This window comes from Falco punctatus, assembly GCF_963210335.1.
Source record: "Falco punctatus genome assembly, chromosome: 5".
Taxonomy (NCBI): Eukaryota; Metazoa; Chordata; class Aves; order Falconiformes; family Falconidae; genus Falco; species Falco punctatus.
In genome coordinates this window covers 81672613-81692595 of record NC_137584.1, presented here as the reverse complement: position 1 = coordinate 81692595, position 19983 = coordinate 81672613, and the positions used below count along the sequence as shown (strand labels likewise).

The 19983-nt window shown below is 40.7% G+C and overlaps 2 protein-coding genes across 7 annotated transcripts in view; one reads left to right on the top strand and one right to left on the bottom strand.

Moving 5' to 3' along the window:
* The window catches only part of PCNX2 (pecanex 2), a 159924-nt gene extending 157362 nt beyond the window's left edge, over positions 1-2562 (top strand). Inside the window, exon 34 of the mRNA XM_080388846.1 lies at positions 930-2562. Coding sequence (XP_080244972.1) covers positions 930-1106 — 177 coding nt within the window. The 3' untranslated portion in view covers positions 1107-2562. The remainder of the gene's footprint in view (positions 1-929) is intronic.
* NTPCR (nucleoside-triphosphatase, cancer-related) overlaps positions 1-19983 on the bottom strand; it is a 76216-nt gene that overhangs the window by 7466 nt on the left and 48767 nt on the right. For 2 of the 6 annotated variants that reach the window (XR_013928365.1, XR_013928366.1), the window contains exons 2-3: positions 17644-17806; positions 8608-8808 (exon numbers count right to left, since the gene is read on the bottom strand). Coding sequence is in view for 3 of the 6 variants with exons in the window: in XM_080388892.1 (XP_080245018.1) it covers positions 8740-8808; positions 13509-13718; positions 16450-16546; positions 17644-17806 (539 nt within the window). In the remaining 3 variants the exon portion in view is untranslated. Of the gene's footprint in view, positions 1-7525; positions 8809-12860; positions 13145-13508; positions 13719-16449; positions 16547-17643; positions 17807-19983 lie in introns of those variants that run through there. The other 4 variants (XR_013928367.1, XM_080388892.1, XM_080388893.1 and 1 more) reach the window with 4 other exon arrangements.

The window sequence follows — 19983 nt, the reverse complement described above, 5'->3', positions numbered from 1 at the left end:
TACATGTACAGCTGAACCTATCAAACGACAAGGCATAATTCCAATTCTCAACAGTTTATAGCCTAATTTGCAAGAACTCAGCCAGCCTGCAACACTGAGCACTAATGGTAGGATTCACCTTGCCTAACTTTAAGCCATCTAAAATCTGGGCATGAAGCCTCAGTCGATTGTTGGTGTGGCCTCTGTATTCAGGGGAGAGGACAATCCACTTCATCCTTACAGCTGTCAGGAAGAAATCTTCCCCTGGGACGCTCATAGCTCTCTGTCAGCCACTGACAGCTTAGAGGATACACTAAGACTACATGGTTAAATTTAGATGAGGCCAAGCCCTGGCCAAAGTAACTGCTCAGAGTCCAGGTGCCTATTCGATTGAAAGTGGTAAGGAGGAAATGTTTTCTTTAAATGTTAACACAGCACAGTTCTGGAAAGCTTTTATACTAATGGACTCCTTACAATGGGGTGACACTGTGCATGACATTTTCAGGCTGATAACTGCTTTCCAGTTTGGATGAAAAGGTTTCTTTGTAAGTTGGATTTAAAATCTGGTGTATAAAGCAAGCCCCAGAGCAAGCCAGTTTACTTCTTAGAAGTCCGCCCTACTTGGAGCAGTGCTTTGGACTGGATGACCTCCAGAAGTCCTTCTCAGTCCAAATTATTTTACAGCTCTCCATACATGTACATCTTTGGTATTGAACCTCTTGCTCCTGGTCTGTTTTTCTCTCCAAATTTGTGTGTTACACAGTGTGACAAGTACCTCTCTTCAGAAGTCCCTTGTGAATAATGTATGTTACAAATCTCATGCAGTTTCACCAAACAACACTCTTAAATCATTTCTTAACTTTTTTCACCTATCACTTCAAAAAAATAGCTGAAGTGTTACTTAGAAATTTCCTAAACTAGTTGACTTTTTTTTCTTTCTTTCATTCCAGCAACTCACCGAGACCTGTGAAGCAACTGATAATGCTACAGAACGCAGACCACGGCGAGAGGCAGGTCCAGCCCATGCCATATTCATGAGTCAGAACCTGGAGTGCAGAAGGGCCAGCCAAGAAGATATGGCCCTGGAAGACACTGCTTCTCAGCAAAGCCTGTCCGAGGAGCAGTAAGGAGTATTCCTAGCGCAAGGGCCACACGCTTCTTAGAATTTAATAAAGACAGCGTTAGGTGAGGGAGCTGCATGAGGATTTCAGTTCTTTCAAATGTAACAAGCAACCTCCTGATGTTTATTTTTCTAACTTCTACACAAGGATACTATGGGGCAGATGTTCTTCAGCTAAAGGCCTTGCCATGAGTAGGGTTGAAAGATGTCCTGAAAGACACACAGTGCCACTTCAACTCAGGTCCATGTAAATCCAAGAACAATGAATGCAACCTGTTTTAACGTTCCTTCCCCTGGAACGGTTGGAATCACAAATGAATACAGTGGGAAATACTAATACAACTCAGTGAAAAGCACACAAGATATCTCTTTCCTGCCATAACTAAACAGCTGATTGCATGCAAACTAATTGGCATTTGATATATAACATATAGCAAAAGGCGAATTTGAACAGAAACAATGAATACATAAAAAGATAGTACAACATGTACTGTAACATTACAGCTAAATCTGACTTCTTTTTTTTTTCCCAACAGCAAATATTTTTCTTTTAACATGTTTATGCAGGTGGTAATTCTGAATAGCAACATAGCATCACAGATTGATATACTGCATGCAGGCATATTGAAATATTGTGTGAACAAGCCATGCTACACAGACTAACAAAAGTCAAGTGTGAGGAAAGTATTCAGTGCATGGAAAGCCTTCAAAGCATATGGTGCACCTTACTTGCAAAGAAAGCAGCTTTGCATAAACAGCTGCTCTTAGGTATTATCTCATGCTCCTGTTTGGTCTACAGTAGTGTTTCTCAAATTCCAGGCAACAGCCCCTTAGGAGCTGCAAAAGGGCCCAGAGGAATGCTCCTCAAGGACAGGAAAGTGCAAAGCAGGCTGTAATTATTGTGTGAAAGTGTTTGCATTAGGAAGGGAACAGGTAGATGCCTTTAATTGCTGGACACAGCTCAGTGTCCATAAACACTTGTGGCCAGTAATTACAGATCATTCTGATCTCCCTCCCCCAGAGAAACTGAGCTGCTGCCAATTTAATAGTTGCATAAAGACAGATGATGCAAAAAGGGAGGCCATGCTTTCACAAAGTTTGAAAAACACTGATTTACAGGAATGCATGACTACTTTGGAAGTCAAAAAGCTACAAATCCTTTCTCTACTCTACTGTCTAACACACATGCATTTTTTTTTTTAATTAAAAAAATTGCAGCTATCAGTGTCTTGCTGTTCCTCTTTACTGTAACTACCATAGATTGTTTCTAATTCTCAACACGATTATGTGCAGCCAGGCTGTCTTGTCCCAATTAACAAGAAAGATTTAACAAGAGATACTGTAGCTAAGTCTCATTACTGCTAGGCAATACACAGTTGCATTCTGAGCTTCCTACTGTGCCACACTTAAGATCTGAGTAGTAGAACTAAGTAACACCTAGTGGAAATAAAATGATCCAAGTATATTTTGTGTGGCAGCAGTTTTTGGGTTTTCTTTTTTATTTTGAATTGTTTTCACTTACTTTCTGCCTCATGAAATTGAGAAATCTATTGGTTTTCTTCCACTTCAGATCTTGATGAATTGGTTATTTGTAAACCTCGGCACAATCTAAACAAAATTCTGCTCACGTTTGCACAGGCAAAAGCAGAATATTCATGTACAGCCCCCTGGGACACATGGTCATCAGTGCAGTTTAGGTCCTACTAATGTCTCCTCCAGCACCCAGGTGTGATGTGGAAGAGGAAATTGAATCCAGCTCCCTTCTGATCATTTCTAGTTTCGTACCTCTCCTCTCGCCACCCTCCTCATGAAGTGCTTCATTACAAATAAAGGATGGAGATTATACAGGTAGGTGGAAGGTTCTTCCTAACAGCCACCAGCCCCATTTCTTTCTTGGGCACTTGTGCATGGCAGTCTAAGACAAACCATCACTACTTTGTTCTCCTAAGACCTGCCTTGCTTGAAGGCAGGGCAAACAGGTGACTGGAAAACACTGAAAACTTTACCATATTCAGTTATCCTCACTTAGGCCTCTAATTTTCACATCTTTAACTTTAGCTTGAATTGATTTCCATGAAAAATAAGTAACTCCAGTAGTCCCAATTAACATAAATTATTCTATATACCCAACGCAAGCATACTAAACCAGACTGGGAAACAGCTGCACAAATCCTTCCAGTGGCAAGCTGCTGTATCTGCTTAGCGCAGCCCGAGGCCCAGCACCACATCTTCTGTAAGAGACTCTACAAGTCTTACGCTGTAAAGCTGTCTCCACAGCCTCTGGTCCTCGCCCTAAGTTAACGCAGCTGCCTCACAGTTCCTGCCTTAGTTCAAGCCACTGGCCCCTGGAGCGTAAACTCCCTGGGGACAGCAGTGTGCCCTGCAGCTCAGGCTCTGCACAGGGTGGCTGCCAGAAAAGGCACGTGCTAACTCTTTTGTTGAGGCACAGTGCACAAGCAGGGCACAGCAGGAGTCAAAGTAAGATTCAAAAATCAGTTCCTTTTCGTAGCCATGTCTTACAGTTTTCATTTTGCCTTGAAGCTGTTACTTTAGCACAGTGGCTTGAAAAACTCCCAAGAACAACCACTAACAGTAACAAAGACAAAAAAATAGAAGATGACAGAACAAAGTCTCCCAGGTTATATATCTCCACAGTTTTGGAAATAGTCAGCTGTTATTAAGACTACTACTATATGCAGTGTTTTTAAATATGTGCCAATCCTACAGAATAATCAGACAGGACGGTTAGAAATAAAAACCTCGAACTACCTACGAGGTTGTACTGATTAAGCGTATCTTAGACCTCCCCCCATGTCTGCATGAGGTAGAGCGACCCGATTACCCTGTACGTGACAGAAGATGCATTTAAGGCTGTGAGACACACAAAGCTAACAAATGGGTACCTAACCTTTGCACAAGGCCTAATTTCAACAGCAACCTGCTCGGAACAGCTCCACATAGCACCAAAAGGCACCTGAGCCCATAGGAATGGTATTCTCAGCACCAGTACCTACAGATACACAAAGGCTATAAGCCATACTTTCAGTCCTGCAAGACCTAAGCAGCTTGATACCTAACCTCACACACGAGGTGCTTCAGAACTGCAAGATGGAGGTACCCATGACACCTCAGGAACCCCACTTTTGGGGCAGTTTTGGGCTCTGAATTAAAAACAAAGGCAACTTTCACTGCTTTTACATCAGCTGCAGCACTAATGATTGATAGGTTTCAAAGTGCCTAACACTGTTGCTAAAACTTGGCGCTGAAGTTGCTCAGGCTGAACAGTTTGCCCACATTACATGCCTGATCTCTTACCACAGCTGTGATGCAGGAAGGGTGGCTGCCACCACCACCACCTAAGTATCTTTTATAGGCAGTTCCATTTTGGGTCAGTTTTCAAGATTCAAGTACTACGCTTGAATTTTTCCAGAGCTGCAGAGGCCACTTACTCAGCAGGGGCTGAAGGCAGAAGCCTGCCTGATGCTCATTCAGCCAGCCCAGAACCTTCTTGTTTCTACAGCCTGAAAGCAGCGATACTCCAGCCTCGCTTAGCAAGCTGAATGCATCCTTTGAGGAAATCAAGTGCTGAATCCACAAAAGCATTTGGTACATGCGATTCTTTCACAGAAACATCAAAAGGGCTGAACAGATGGAGGCCCTATCTGCCCCTGGCCCCAGCTCAACCCCAGATAACATCACCGCTGCTGAAAAGAAACATCAGGAGTGATTTTCCCTCAGCAGTCCCTGGCAACCAGAGAGCAGAGAGGAACAGAAAGTACAGCAGGCTAAAAGAGGGAGGATAACCAGTATATGGTAAAACAAGGACAAACACAGTACTTCAGCATTACATGTGGTATACTCGCCCCCTCCCATTGTTTTCCTAAACTTTCCTTTTACTAATAGGCTCTTCTTTACATCATACAGTAAAAGCCAGGTACTATGTTCCCTAAAGGTAAAACACGGCCAAAAATCTGGTAAAAAGACTTCTAGTAACGTTTCACCGAAGCCAACCACAAGCTGCTGAACTGCTCACATCCACCAGGTAAGCCGACAAGCCCCCAGCCTGGCCTTCAGCTCAGCTGTTTCCCACCACAGCAAGCAAGCAGGAAACAGTGATGGGTGCAACGTATAAAGTTTGCTTCCATTCATCCAAAAATACAAATGCTGGAGGTCCTACTGTTCCCTCCATTGTGAAATGTCATACAAACTTCTTCCCCGTGAGGCACTGGAGTTCTCATTGCAAAGTCTCACCTCATTCCCATAGACAAAAAGTCTTGGCATTCATTGCATTTAAGACAACTGTTAACAAAAAGGACTTAACAGTGTGAGTTGTTTTCCCTCAGCAAGATGGCCAGATACTCTCAATATCTATGGATCACATTCTGAAACCATTATGTTCTTAGGACTCTCTGTGATGTCATTTGCAGCTTTTTTTTAAAGCTATTTATTAGAATAAAGCAAAAAATGTCACCTGCATTTGGCTCCAACTCACCAGCTGACTGCTCTTTTGCCGGGGAATTTTAACTTAAAGATTAGATGAATTTTGTGCAGCTCATTTTAGAAGATTAGAATTACCAGTGAAACTCTCTAGCATGTAATAATCATCTTCTCATCAATGCATATTTTTTAACTACCCAATTATTGCCATATTTAGATTTACTCCCTGGATTGCGAGCTGGTATTTAATCACAATGTTTCAGTAGTGCTTGTACATCCTTAAATCTGCAACACAGACGTATTACTTGTAATTAACTTTGCAGTAGGTCCAGTGTTAAAGATTCACCTCTCACTTTCATCCTTCTCAGTTTTACAAGTCAAAAATTGCCTAATGCATGATAAATAATGCAGGCCCCATTTATTCCATGCTGTGTGCAATTTTATGTTGGAATTACAAGCCTCCTTGCCAAAAATCTCCTTGATTCTCAGGCTTCGAGAGAATAATTGGTACCTCATATTCTCCCCTTTTTTGCACCAATTAAAACCTGCAGGTGCACTAACATTGTCATCTGGAATCTTGCTGGTACATCAGAGGTTATTTTCACCAAATGTGTGCTATTAGTGAAATCAGCCCATCAGGGGAGTTGTGAATGCTCTGTTTGTTGTTACAATGCTTTCAAGGCCTTCCAAATGCTTTACTAGTGCAAGACCAGACAATAAATTTTTACCTCTAAAGTAAACACAGGGTGTCATAGAAACTAAGTTTAGTTGGAAATACTACTTTTCTCACCCACTCCATGTATATTTGAAACAGGCAAATCGCTTTTTCAGGACTGTCTCAGATTCAAAGGCCAGACATGACTGTTAAGGTCATCTAGGATCTGCTGAACACAAGACCACAACATTTCTCATTCTTTCTCTTGAAAAACTCTATTTCGGAGAGCTGGGCTTAAAAAATGACAACAAATTAAAGACTCTCACCAATCTTGACATAGGTAACAGAAGACAATATTAGTAGCAAAAATACCCTTTGATTTAAAAGATCTGACACTTCACAGTTCCAGTGAAGGAAAAATCCACTTCCATTTTGGAAGTTTTTCCTGTTGACTACCTACCCTCACTACAAAAGGTCTTCCCTGCATTGTTTTAAAATGCTTTAAAAGTACTATAAGCACACTGGCCACGTTCCCCAAACTTGTTGTTCTGATTCTTTTTTTCCAGTCTGCTAGATGATGGGACTACAGTAGGCATCTGGAATTTGAAAAATTGAACTCTGCCATCATTCCTGAAGGAACTCCCCTGTCCAGCCTCTATGGAGAAGTGTCAAATATCTCCCATTTTATTTAGCTTTAAAGGTCAGTCTTCATTTAAGACTCAACTGCAGTCCCATTAAAACCTTGCTAGACTTTGGGTAATTATTTCATAATTGCAAGAACTATTCTTTTGCAGCATATTTCACAGCTTCAGAGACAATGCTGAAAGAGCAGGGCATCCAACGCTTAAGTGCAGAGAGGCTTCTGTTTGAATGTCTATGGCACATAGCCCTGAAAAAGTTTACTTTGATCCCAAGTCCCTCTAACAAGTTGTCTTGTCTAAGTAAGATGCCTGAAATAATTAAGGGATTAGTGATTCAGGAAACAATCTTACTGCACAAAATGCAGCCAGGAGCTGTACACTGTCAAAGGAGCAGGACCCTAGAAGGAATTCTTTTTTCTAAATATGATGAAGATGATACTACCATCCAAACGGATTTGGCCAGAACAGTAGCGTAACAGGCCAATCTGGGAACAAGGCCATGGCATCCTTTAATATAGCATGTACCTCCTACCATCTAGGGTGATGTTTGTCCCAGGCCTTCGTTCTCAATACAGGAAAGAAAAATGACATTCCCTCCATGGTCCCAGCAATTCCCAGGGCACCTGTAAAAATGCCTGTCCCCATCCAGTCTCCTACAACTTTGGGTGTCAGTTTTACAGAAATAAATACAAGTCATATTTGAAAATGCTTTTATATAGCTTGCTCATTTTAACAGTTGTTGAACTGCACAGAAAAAAATCTTAAGAAATGACCAAATTCTTAATAACTTTTTACAGCCAGAGATGACTATAAATCGTACAATGAACAAGTGTGCACCTGGGAGGGAATTCTGTTTTCACAACATGCAAAACTGATTAAGTGGTAGCACTTTTCCTGAACATGTTTGCACACGTCATAGGGAAACACATTGTCTAACACTCTCAAACACTTATTTCACCATTAACCATGTACAGAACTGAATAAGACAAAAAAACAACCAACCAAAGTATCAACAAACATAACGGACTGTAAAACCCATATAGACGAATGCAGCATGAATTTGATCCCGAATTAATACACAACTCAAGATTTGACTGAGCTTTATGGATTTAAAGATTTATATATAATTTTTTTTAAGGGGGTGCGAGGTGGGATTGCCATAAGAAACTTAAAAATAATCCCAGAATGCAGCCCTCTTACCAACTACTGTCAGGGCCACTTAGGAGAGTTGGTTATTTTTTTCTCCTGAAGCAGAGTTCTGTAAATGTCACTTGGCACTACAAGAAATTTCCTTTAAATTCTAGATAACCCTTCTTGTACTGCAACTGGAGGAAGGGGTATCTGGGGGTAGGGGGAGAGCATCTGCTTATTCCTTCTACCTTGTGAATTGTCAACACCCATGGCGAAACACACCTGGACACACCTAAGCTGGGTCACCGACAGCAAAGATACTTCTACGTGAAGCAGGCTGAGCACATTTTGGGCAGGGTTCTGTTCTGTTACACCAGGGCTACGTTCCAGATACTGAATTGCTCTTTAGGCAGAACAGTCCTCAGCACAGTGAAAGGACTAAGATCTCAAACAGTTCTGACAGTTAATTGCTTTTACATGGTGCAACTAGGATCAGAGTCAGACCACCTAACTTCCAAATACCCAGATTAGAACTGGATGTTAAATATGCATCTGTTCAATCTTTTGAATGGATTGCCTTGTGAAAATGAGATAGCAGTATTCTTGTTTATTCAGTTCACATGTTCGAGTATTACCAGCTTTACCTTGCTTACCCTGAAGGCTCCAGTAAAGCCTCCAGGGGCTAAAGGAGGAAGGACAGACTCTAAAACGTCCGCAAAATGTTGTAATGTTTTGTTGAAATAAAGGCTTTAGCGTTTACAGGCAAGAAAAGGTCTTCATTTTCTGCAGGATTCCACAGCTGCCAAGATGTCTTGCAAAATGCTGTTTCTGTTTTCCTTACTAACCTAGAGAAAGAGAAATTAAAACTGATGTAATTTGATGAATAACCTCTGTATCAGTGTTTACTTCAAAAACAAACAAAGCAGAAATTCAAATGCATCTTTCTCAGTGGAGGAATGTTGAGTGTCAAACACCTGCCGCCTTCTGCTACTGAGAACACAATAAGCTAAACTCACAAACCTGCATATGTAATTGAATATTCAGTGATCTATTTGATTTAATTACCCATGGTATTTCGCAGTATTATTCAGGGCTTGAATAACTAACAGGAATCACTCGAGGAACCAGCATGTACTTTCGTCATTACTAGAAATCCTTTCCAATTACCAAATATAATTTTATGACTATAAAGTGGAGTTCTTATGTCTTCAGCACTTTAAAGGGTTGTATTTATTAGGATGACAGATCTAGTCAAAAACATCTGCAATGAAAAAAAATTACAACAGGCTTAGCAGCACAACTCTCTATTCTGAGAAACCTTAGCACTGCAGGATAGAAATACCTTGAAACAAGACTACTTGAGAAAGCCAGGGGTCTTTTGTAGCACACTGAGGTACACCTTTGGTTGGCCAGCCCATGAAAATGTTGGGCTTTATGACCAGTACATGTGAAAAATCCATACAACCCAGCGTCCTGTCTCTTGCTGGGCCCATCTGCATCACAGCACATGCAAATTACTGTGAACTGCCAAGCATATGCTAGCACTTGCTTGTCAGCTCAGCTCCCAGGTGCAGCAACAACAGAACACAGAGGTGGGGGGTGGGGGGTCAGAAGGAGAGGGAGTGTAAATTACCCCTTCTTCATAGACTGGGTCCTGATACAGAGCCCAGTGACCCACAGTGCCATGCACTACTAACTCAAGCAAAATCTGGGGAGATAGCTGGGGTGGTAAAAGGGTTAACAAGCAATTGTGAAGTGTCAGTAAAAGCCTCATTTTAAAATGCCTAAGAAATTTTCCCCACTGTTTAGATCCCTGCAGAGAGGGCAGGAAGAAATCAAAGACAGATGAACCAAAAAAAAGTAAGGGCATTCATATTTTTAACAAAGTTTGAGAAACGCTCTTTGATGAGGAAGGTGAGACACCACACTGTGCATGGCATAAAACTCTCTACCAGCAAGGTTTCACTGCATTCCCTGCAGCTGCATTTAAGATATAAGCACAAGGGGTTGTACTCCTTCCAGTACTACAGTCAATACTGAACAGGAGAAAGCATTATTATTGTCGTTGTTATTTTTAAATAGGTGACAGCCTTACCTGAAGAATTTGGCTCTGGGAGCCTACTGCTATTTAGAGTCCCAGACATCCTATCCAAATGCTGAAAACCAACACTGTGAAACCTAGAGATGGTGGCCTCACCTGCACCACTTGAATTTAAGAAAGCAGATCAACATGGGACAGATGAAAAAGTGACATTAAAAAAATAAAAGAAATAAAAAAGGGAATGAAAGAGATGATCTGCCTGAAAACGTTGCTGTTTTTATTGAGTATAATTCCAAGCCCGTTATAATATAAACAGAAAAATCCCACAATAACAAAGAGAGCAAGACAACAAAGAATGGAATTGCTCTTCAGTAAGACTATTGAGAGACCCCAAGGTAAACAAGGCACAGAGCATAGATCAGCCAAACTCTAAATCTCACAGTAAGTGTCCTGATATTCTGACTTTCAAAGGACCTTCTGAACATTTAATAGCTCTTCCCACTGTCTCACAGCCAACAAAAACAATAGTACATTTTATCTATCCCTCTTCCATACCTACACGCCAGAAGTCCAGTGAGAGCAGGAGAGAGAATGTGCCAAGTGTTGGGAAATTTTCACAACTGTTTTACAAAGGCTGCTAGATAGATACAAGTCTCCTCTTAAGATCTGGAGACATTCTATGCAGGCAGCTTTCCCAGACAGAACAAATCTCCCAGTATCTGTACTGAATGTTCAAACAGATGGATACATTTTTAGACAGGGACTTGAAAATTAGATGCTGTTTATACGAAGTAATTTAGGTAATTTGCAGGAAACCACCACCTAGACTCCAAGCAGGCAATAGTAAAGGACAAAAGTTTTCTCCTCCTAACCCTTAAAAGTACCATCAAGGAAACCCCTCTTGTACAGTCAAATGGAGCCTTTTCTTCTTCTGATCCATTTAACTCTTTCTTTTCTTTCTTAAAAGGCATATGCAACCAAACTCCACCAATGGGCTTCATGGAAGCAAAATTAATAGATGGGAAAATGAGAAAAAAAAATTATGTGCCAGCTGCTAAGGATAATCTGATCCATTTATGACACTGTCTGCAAAACTACACAGACCTGGGCAGTGCAGAAAGAGCCTCTGTAGTTTCTCTGGAAAGTTTAGTTCTCAGCAAAATGGAATTGGGCAACAATGGAAAGAAATGTGTTAAATATCAGAGCTCCTATCGTTAAGTGCTCTAAACATAATAAATTAAACATTTGGGACCAAACTCTCAATTGCTTTTAGGGCATCTGGGCCCACTTACACCAAACAAATACGCTTTCAAGACAGAAGGGATTGTACAATCCCAAACAGCTGTCTCTAATGCATTTAGCGTCAAACATCAGACATGTCCTTGTGACACTAACAGAAGAATGAGAAATCTCTGCGAGGTATTTGAATGCAGCCAAACCCCATATTAAGTGACAAAGCAGGCAGAACTTTTTTGGAGGGTTGCCACCTACTTCTGCACTTCCCAGGCACCATAAAAGTTAGTAAGAAATTACTGACCACGAGCTATTTGGGCACTCCAGGTTCTCCCCATGCCAAAGCCCCTGAAGAACACAGCTGGTGATCCAGTATTTACTTCAGCTAGTAACACCTCTGACTCCCCAGGGGCAGGTTCTGTTCCTGCTCATGCACACGTTTTAACTAGGTGGGAAAGAGCATGTAGCATGTCACTGGAGCAAGTGAGACAGATGCTCTCCTGCACAAAACTTTAGCATAGCAGGTCTCTGCCACCTGGGAGCTATTGCAGTCTGTCACACCATTTCATACCGACGCTTTTGGCTAATGGATTCACCAGATAACTATTTAAACAAAGAAACTTGCACATCCTAACCTCTGCAGGATAAACAGGATGGCTCATTTCTTGTTTGTTGTTGTTTGTTTTTTTTTTTCTCGAAAAAAACACTGCTCCACTGAAATTTACAGGAAGACTTTGCTGGCTGTTGTCACTGCTTAAGAAAAAGAGCTATCAGCAGACCGATACAGCTAACAACACAGGGCCGAGTGGCACATGCCCGTAGAACATCACCTGATAAAAACAAGTCAGCAGAAGCTTATCTTGAAATGACTGCAGCCTAAGCACCAAACTACTGTTACTTTCGGGGAGGCAATTCTCCATTCCTTCTGCCCCAGTCCTACCACTGTAAAGCAAGTCATAGAAAATACACATTCATGTGCGCCCCCGTTCAGTACCCTGACAACCAACACACATCAGCTTGTCAGTGTGAAACCTGAGGTTTCACCTCTGAAAGGAACAGAAGTTGAATGCTTATGTAAGGAAAGGAATCTTCTCTCATCTTTGCTCCTAGGACTGCTTCAGCACTTCATTAAACAGACACTTAATTTAAGAAACAGAAACTGAAGATGATGATGGGGACCATCAGCTAAAAGAAAGCTGCAGAACTTTTCTGAGCACTGCAGTTTTATTAATCTCACTTTGAGAGGAAAAAAGAAGATGGAGGCTTTGCTTTCCCTGCAGTAATTAAGGTCGTTCAGTATAAAGTTGTTGAAATAATGTTTTTTCCTTCCTCATTCACTTGCATGAAAACAAAGTAAGTATTCTCACTGTGATGTGCATCCGATAAAGAACAGGCTGCAACAGTAAACTGCTTTACAGTACATCACCTTTGTTAGTAAGCCAGGATGTGTAAGTCCCACTTAACTGAATTTAAAATTTATAGAGATGTAGAGATGAATATAAAACTTCATTCTCTACTACAAGTAGTACACACCAAGCAGAGAAGTAAATCAAAGGAGTGGGGGCTGTGTTTAGCTTGGTTTTGTGAAACATCCAGGACACCTAGATGTTAAGGAAAACTTACACGTATTCCTGTGAACAGGCTGTTTTGTTGTGCTAAGTTTTTGAGAATCTCCCCACATCTGATCAGAAATGCACTCTGAGGCCCTAGTATTCTGAAAATTATGGCTGTAAAGATAATATAATGAATCCCAAAATTGGTTCACTGACTGCAGAGAAAGTACGCTCCATTTACAAGTGTCTTTCTCCTAGAAATCGTTTCTGCAAGCTCCACTACTGCTGGGGTTTTTTGTTTGTTTCCTTTTTTTTTCTTGAATATGTTTACTGGTAATACTTCCACAAGCCAGTCTGGGGAAAAAAAAAAGGTTTGAAAATCTGTACTTTAAAAGATTTAACTCTTAGGAATAATGAATACTTATATGGCAATAATACTACAGCAAGAAAACCTTTTAAAACAACTATATCTTTACTTCTACAGCCTCTCACAAGCAAAGCCAGCTGTGTGAGACTGCTATGGTACATGCCAAATGTGATTTTTTTTTTTAATAGGGTGAACACCTGCCCATTAAGAATAAAATGGAAAATAAAAAACTTATTTCATATGTGCTACCCACAGCTATCAATTGGTAGTAACAATTAGATTTTAAACAGAGCCAAATACAAACCAGCAACCTAGAACAGAAGGCTTTTAAGGATATTAAATATTACTCACATTGAACACACTCACATCTTTCCTACTTCTTATTTCTTCAACAAGATCCAATGGCTTTCCCTTAGGTATTGGAATAGTTCCAAGCACCATGGTCCCTGAGCCAGCCAGCATTTGACGAACAGCTTGAATAAAAGCCTGGCTGAAGAGTTCCATTTTACCAATCTCATCTATGACACAAATTTTTTTCTCTGCATCACTGCCATGGCTTACCTGTGGAAAAGCGCATCAAGAGACTGTAAAGAACACAGAACTTAGAACAAGCAGCAGAAATAATTTCTAATGCTAATAAATATCTCTGAAAGAAATAAATTCCATTGTAATACTGGGGAAAAAGAAAGAGTCAAAACTGCTTATATAAGCAGACTTATAAATCTATCATTTCTATTTCAGCACAGCTTTTTGGAAAGATGAAAATATATATACAGTATAAATACCAACTACAATAGGAAATAGCCATAATATCAGTCTTCCTTCAAAGCAGAATTCTCACAATGGTCCCATATGAGTTACTTGACAATTAAGAACTGCACTTTGCTTTCTAGCAGCTCTCAATCAATCTGAGGGACATCAATTTTTCAAAACTTCACTCTTCCCAACAGATTATGCATTTAGAATATATGAACACAAGCATTAAAAAAAAGATTTGCATTAAATCTAGATTTGGAATTTTCTCCTCTTGTAGCTGGGTCAAAGGAGGGTCAAAACTGGCATTTCTTTCAGAACAACTAGCTTTCTTCAAAGCTACCCGGGCAACAAACAAGCCGTTTCCAAGCCTGTCTCAAATCAGAACAATCACCTTCCATTTCTTGGTCAAGATGCAGTTTATTCTATAGCCCTAGCCATCCTCCTGGATTGTAGGATAGGCACCACACTAACAATTAACCACATTTGTGGTTTGTTTGCTTTTTTTCACGAAGTTACTACTTTGCCAAACAGCACCGTGCTGCAGAGTGGTGTGAGCAGCAGGGAAGTCCAGGAGAGAACACAGGCAATTGTTATTGAGGGAAAGGCAACTCGCAAAATTATCTGGTTTGGAAGAATGGATGAACTATTCAACAGAAAGTGCACTGCCTACCCTTTCGGTAAAAGTAACTGAGAACTGTACTCCATTATTTATAGAAGTAAGGAGGAAATCAACCCAAGTCAAAATGTCACTGTAGATCCATGAATATATAACAATAGCAGCCATGTTATACTGAACCTTAAGAAAAGAAAATATTGAAATGTTTTGCCTTGTGAAGGCAAAGCATTTGCTTCTGGAGAAGTAGAAGAACCATACACATGCATCCTAAAATCTTTTCAGGCTAAGTCCCTGATGAGTAGCTGGTTTTATCTAAAACCCTTTCATAGATCAGTGAGCTAAAAAGCCAATACCAGTCACTAGGTCACACACTGAGAAACAGAGCATTGTGCTTTGAAAAAATCCTCAGTCCTGCCTGGTAAAGTTTCCAGAGCCAAAGAGATCATCCATTGCAGGATCTACCCCTGTTCTCACTGGACTGAAAAAGATCCAAGCCTTAAGAGCTGAAACAGTCCTCAAAACCAAATGGGCACAGGCCCTTTCTGCTCTCTGATCAAACCAGACCATATCTGTGACTCTTCTGCCCTCATTCATTTGTCTCTTCTTGTTTCAGTTCTATGATCTTCCTCACTCTCCCTCCTCTTCCGTTTTGTGTCACCTACGTGCATGACCACATTCCCACAAAACTGATTAAGAATGCTTTCAAGGAGAACAGGGTCATGCACTGTCTGACCCTGCTGGCCCCTTTTCTTCTTCTCTTCACTCTCTTGTACTTGTAGAAAGCTATATAACCACCTGAAAAATTCAACACTACATCCTTCCAGCAAGATGTCTTCTGGACTTCACATTAATGCAGCAGTAAAGGATCCAGAGTACACTGTTGGCTTAATGAAGACTTTTTTTATTAAACTATCCTTCTATTTACTAACATAGTAAATCAAGTTACAGTGAAATCAAACACATTAAAATTGTCCCGTTTTACTCATTTCCTTTCTCCCTTGCCCCCAACATCCTTGCTTCTGTACTCTCAGACTTTAATGTTCCTTAACAAAAAGAAGAATCAGATCCTCAATCTCATTTTAGCTCCTTGCACCGCTTTGGTTTTTTGTTCTCTGAAAGTTTGTTAAGTCCCTTCTTCCTTGGCCCCTTGAGCTCTGCCAGTGTAGAAAAATCACAACAGGATTTTTTCAGCAGTACAGCTCAGCAGCTGCTGCACACTGTTTGTGATACATTACTGCCAAAATCAGAGCTGCTCTTGTTTAATTTTGGAAAGGGGAAAGGTTGGAGTGAGAGGAAGGAGAAGGAAAAAGGCAGTAACAGAAGGATAGGAAAAATTGTGGAAAGTTGTCACAGTCAGATAACTTGTGCAGCAAGCTAAATCTGAAATTATGAGGCTGCCTTTATCAGTTAAAACCTACCAGTCTGCAGGTACTCGTACAGTGGTAATCAAAAATAACCACTGGGTTCAAGAAACTGGAAGAAGATGGGAATCAGAACAAGAGGGGGGAAAAAAGGCTGTAAAGAACAGCAGCAGCAAAAGCCTTTTTCTTGGACCCACTGACTCTACACAGTTCTGGGTAGTAAGCCACTCGTACATTTTGTTTGCTTTCCAATATGCAAGACAGCAACACAGGAAGAAATTTCCTATTAGCTGTCTCTCAGGCCAGGGAGATCCTGCCCACAGGACAATGTCAGATCAAGAATGAGAGGGAACTGCAATCTCTCCACCACCACAATAAGCACAAAAGAACAAGCCAGATTTGCCCCTCCAGCTTCCTGATCCTGAAGTCAATCAGGATCAGTGATACCCAAGAAACAGGCTATTTATTAATATCAAAAACCAGTGCTCTAGAAGGGCCTTTCAATAACACCAATTATCCTAAAGCATCCATATTTCAGCAGCTTTCACAGAATACTCACATTTCTCAGCACAGGTAGAACCAAATGCTCAAATGAAACGAGGTCTACAACATACTGTCCAACCCGATATTCACGTCTTGAAGTAGAAGAATCAGAACTGGATTTGGAAAAAAAAAAAAAAAAAAAAGAGAGAAACAATTCCAAGTAGTGAGCTTAACGAGAATTTACTGCAGTCATTTCAAATGGATTTATGAGAAGTTATCGTAGCAAGTCAAATCCCCTTAATTCTTCCATGAAAATTAAAGAAACACCGTAAACCATCCATTAAGTCGTACTGCAGACAACATACTCTCAGGTAATAAATATACCATAAGCTACCTTCCTAAGTATGTAAACTCAAATTTGAGCAGTGTACAGAAGCCAATGGATCTAAAAGTCAGCAGGTATATTTACACTGAAATCAACATACATGCCTCCAGTTCAGATCTTTGAATTTGGTAATACGACACTACAGACAGCATCACAGCAGTAGCCCAGATCTCAGTATGGGCTGCAAAACCCTTAAACAATCTTGGAAAAATACTCAGTTCGCATTTGCTGCATTGCACTATCCTAGGTGAATCTCCTTTATCAGCAGTATTCAAATTATTTAGTCAGATCATCTATGTCTGAATGTACCTGGACCTACACTAAGTTTTCCACAGTGTGAAAAGCTACGTCTAGTGAATCAGGAGAGACTGTGAACCTCTCTGCACTTCAGAAGCCCCCGTCTTAGTGGGGCTCTGAAACCCTCTTTTTCTTAAAATTCACATGTGGGTTTTGAGGGCCGGTCAGTGGCTCTTTAAAACAATGTTATATGCAATTTCCCTTTTATTTTCCACTTCCACCTCCATAAATTCTTTGGTGGAAACAAAAAGTCTTCCTGCCTGCCTACAATAAGCTACTTGCTGTATCCCAAAGAAACTTGGCCTCACCATAAAAGGCTCAGCAGTGCTTCCTCTCTATCTAGTGTAAAATAGGCAGTAAGAGACGACACCCCTCCCTAAGCACATTTTCCACAGCTCACTACGCAAGAGACACTGTCTCCACACACAATACAGGTATCAGCCAGGACACAAGAACTAAACAAAGAGCCTGACTATGAAAGCCATATGCATGCTGGAAATCACGTTCTGGACAAGCATTTAACATGCCTACAGACTGGAGCAGAAGCATAAAATAGTAAGCCACTTACAGTCATTAAAACCTCAGTACCTGACTCTAGATAAAGGTCCTCGTTTTCCAGATAAAGTGACAACATCAAATCCTGTTCTCCTGCCACCTTCTCTAACTTCCTCTGTGTAAAATCCATCAATGGGAATGCCCGAGGATTTTAGAGCTTGAGTGACTTTCTGTATCAAAGTAGTTTTTCCAACACCTAAAAATAAAAAAGAAACAAAAAGCACACAGGATTAGTCTTCTATGCTAAAAGCCCATTTCTAAACACCACAGTAATGATTCAGTTCAGCAGGAACACTGATTACTTTTTAAGTTGGCAAATTGTTTTTTTTTTAAATGCTAGGAAAGGAAAGAACAGAAGCACCTTTTAAAGTTCATCCTGTACTGACACTGTAATGTTTTATGAGCCTTGAAGAAGTATGTCTACAGTGAAGTTACAGCAGAACGGTACAAACATCCCAGGCTAACACTGAACTTGTTAGCTTAGATAGTGCACAGGCAGGCCACAAAGCTCGCCCCAAGGCAGGTAACTAAATATGTGAGAGCCATACTGCTACACAACTGATAGCCAAGCCAGCTGCAAGACTGACTGATGAATCTCTCTTTCTACCACTGCTATTTACTACTTCTTAAAAACAGAGCTGAGTTGATGCCCCTTTTAGATCATAAGGTCGAAGCTGACTATTATTACCAGAAGCCTAACTGGTATAAAGGACACACTGCTGTTGATGTCCTAGAAACTGGAAGAACTCAGTGCCCCGAGATGTTGGAAATTTCATTTGCCATGTGGGACCTGACAACAGAAACACACTCCTTACGGTAATTGAAGCAAGAGGGGTTTTGACTAGATACAGGGAAAAGCTTTTTTATCATGGGGACAATCAAGCCCTGGAACAAGTTGCCCAGAGAGGCCACGCAGTCTTAACACACCCTTTGAGGTTCTCAAGACCTGACTGGATAAAGCCTTGAGCAACCTGGTCTGGTCTCACAGCTGACCCTCCTTTACACCTCCTAAAGTCCCTTCTCACTCGATTTATCCTGTGGTCCTATAATCCATTTTCTTACCCTAAGACAGATCCTTAAAACCCTTGCCACCTGATCTCTCCTAGCACAGTTCGATGTACCTTCTATGCCATGAACACTAGCCACATTCCAGGCACCCTCTCAGTTCCCACAAAGGAGTTATTTCTTCTTCTTCACCATTGTACAAGTACATCCCTTGACAGTCTCCTTTTAAACTCAACTTTATTGCATCTCACAAATTTTAGTGTTACCACTTCATTTTTAATCACTGCCGTAAAAAAATAAATAAAATCAAAAGATAAAAAATATCCTTCAGAATAAACCTCCAAATTCCTAGAGACAAGGAACATAGACCAAACTGTGAGGTGCGCCTAAAGACACCAACAGAAATTATTTCAGTATGCACATACCAAATTCCTCCCTCAGATTTTAAGCAGATTTAGGAACTACTTTCTTAACAGTCAGTATCATTGGCAAAATATTCTGTGGCTGCAAGGACACCTAGTCAGACTATTAGGCAAATTTTTCAAAATTGAAGACAAAGGGATTGTTGGCATTTAAACAATAAAATGACAAATGTGGCGCTGTTGGTATCTGCCATCTTTCCAAAGCCTTGTCTCTATCAGGGAATTTATACTCATTTGACTAAGATTTGCTATCTCCAATTTGTTTACCTTCATTCAGTAAATTGCCAAGGAAAGCAAACCCGAAAGTTTAAGAAAACTTACAGTTATACATTTAGCTAATCAAAACAATACAATTTCAGTCACATGAACAGAGACAAGGCCTAAGCAAGGCCTAACCCCCACATCTCCCAGAGGGCCGCCTTTATTCAAGCAGACAGACAGAGTGAAGCGGGTGGGATGTATTGCTTCCTCAGCCTAGCAGTGGCATTTTAAATTAATTCCAGAGAAGACAGTCATCTGCAAAAGGTTCAAAAGAAGGAGAATGAGGCCTGCTGCTTTACTTCCAGACCACAAAAGAAAGCTCTGCATTGTAACTGGTTTATTTATCAACCTTATAGTTTAACACTCAATAATCAGATTCCCCCACCATGATGAACTACCCCATCGCTTCAGTCAAGGCCTGCCCACCCGGGGAACCAATTATTACCTATAACTGAATATTACTTAAGTTGTAAGAGCTAAACCACTACAACTAAGTTACAGCAAAAACGAGTGCTCAGAAATTATTAAAGGCAGCATTTTAACTAAAGCAGGAATAGTTGTCCAGCGGTGTTTTTTTTCCCCAACATTGAACTGCAGGGCAGGAACCAAGGACAAAGCAGAAGCTAGAGTGGACTTTCATTAGGAACAAGTTAATGAATGCGGCAGCTCTGACCTCAACAGGCGG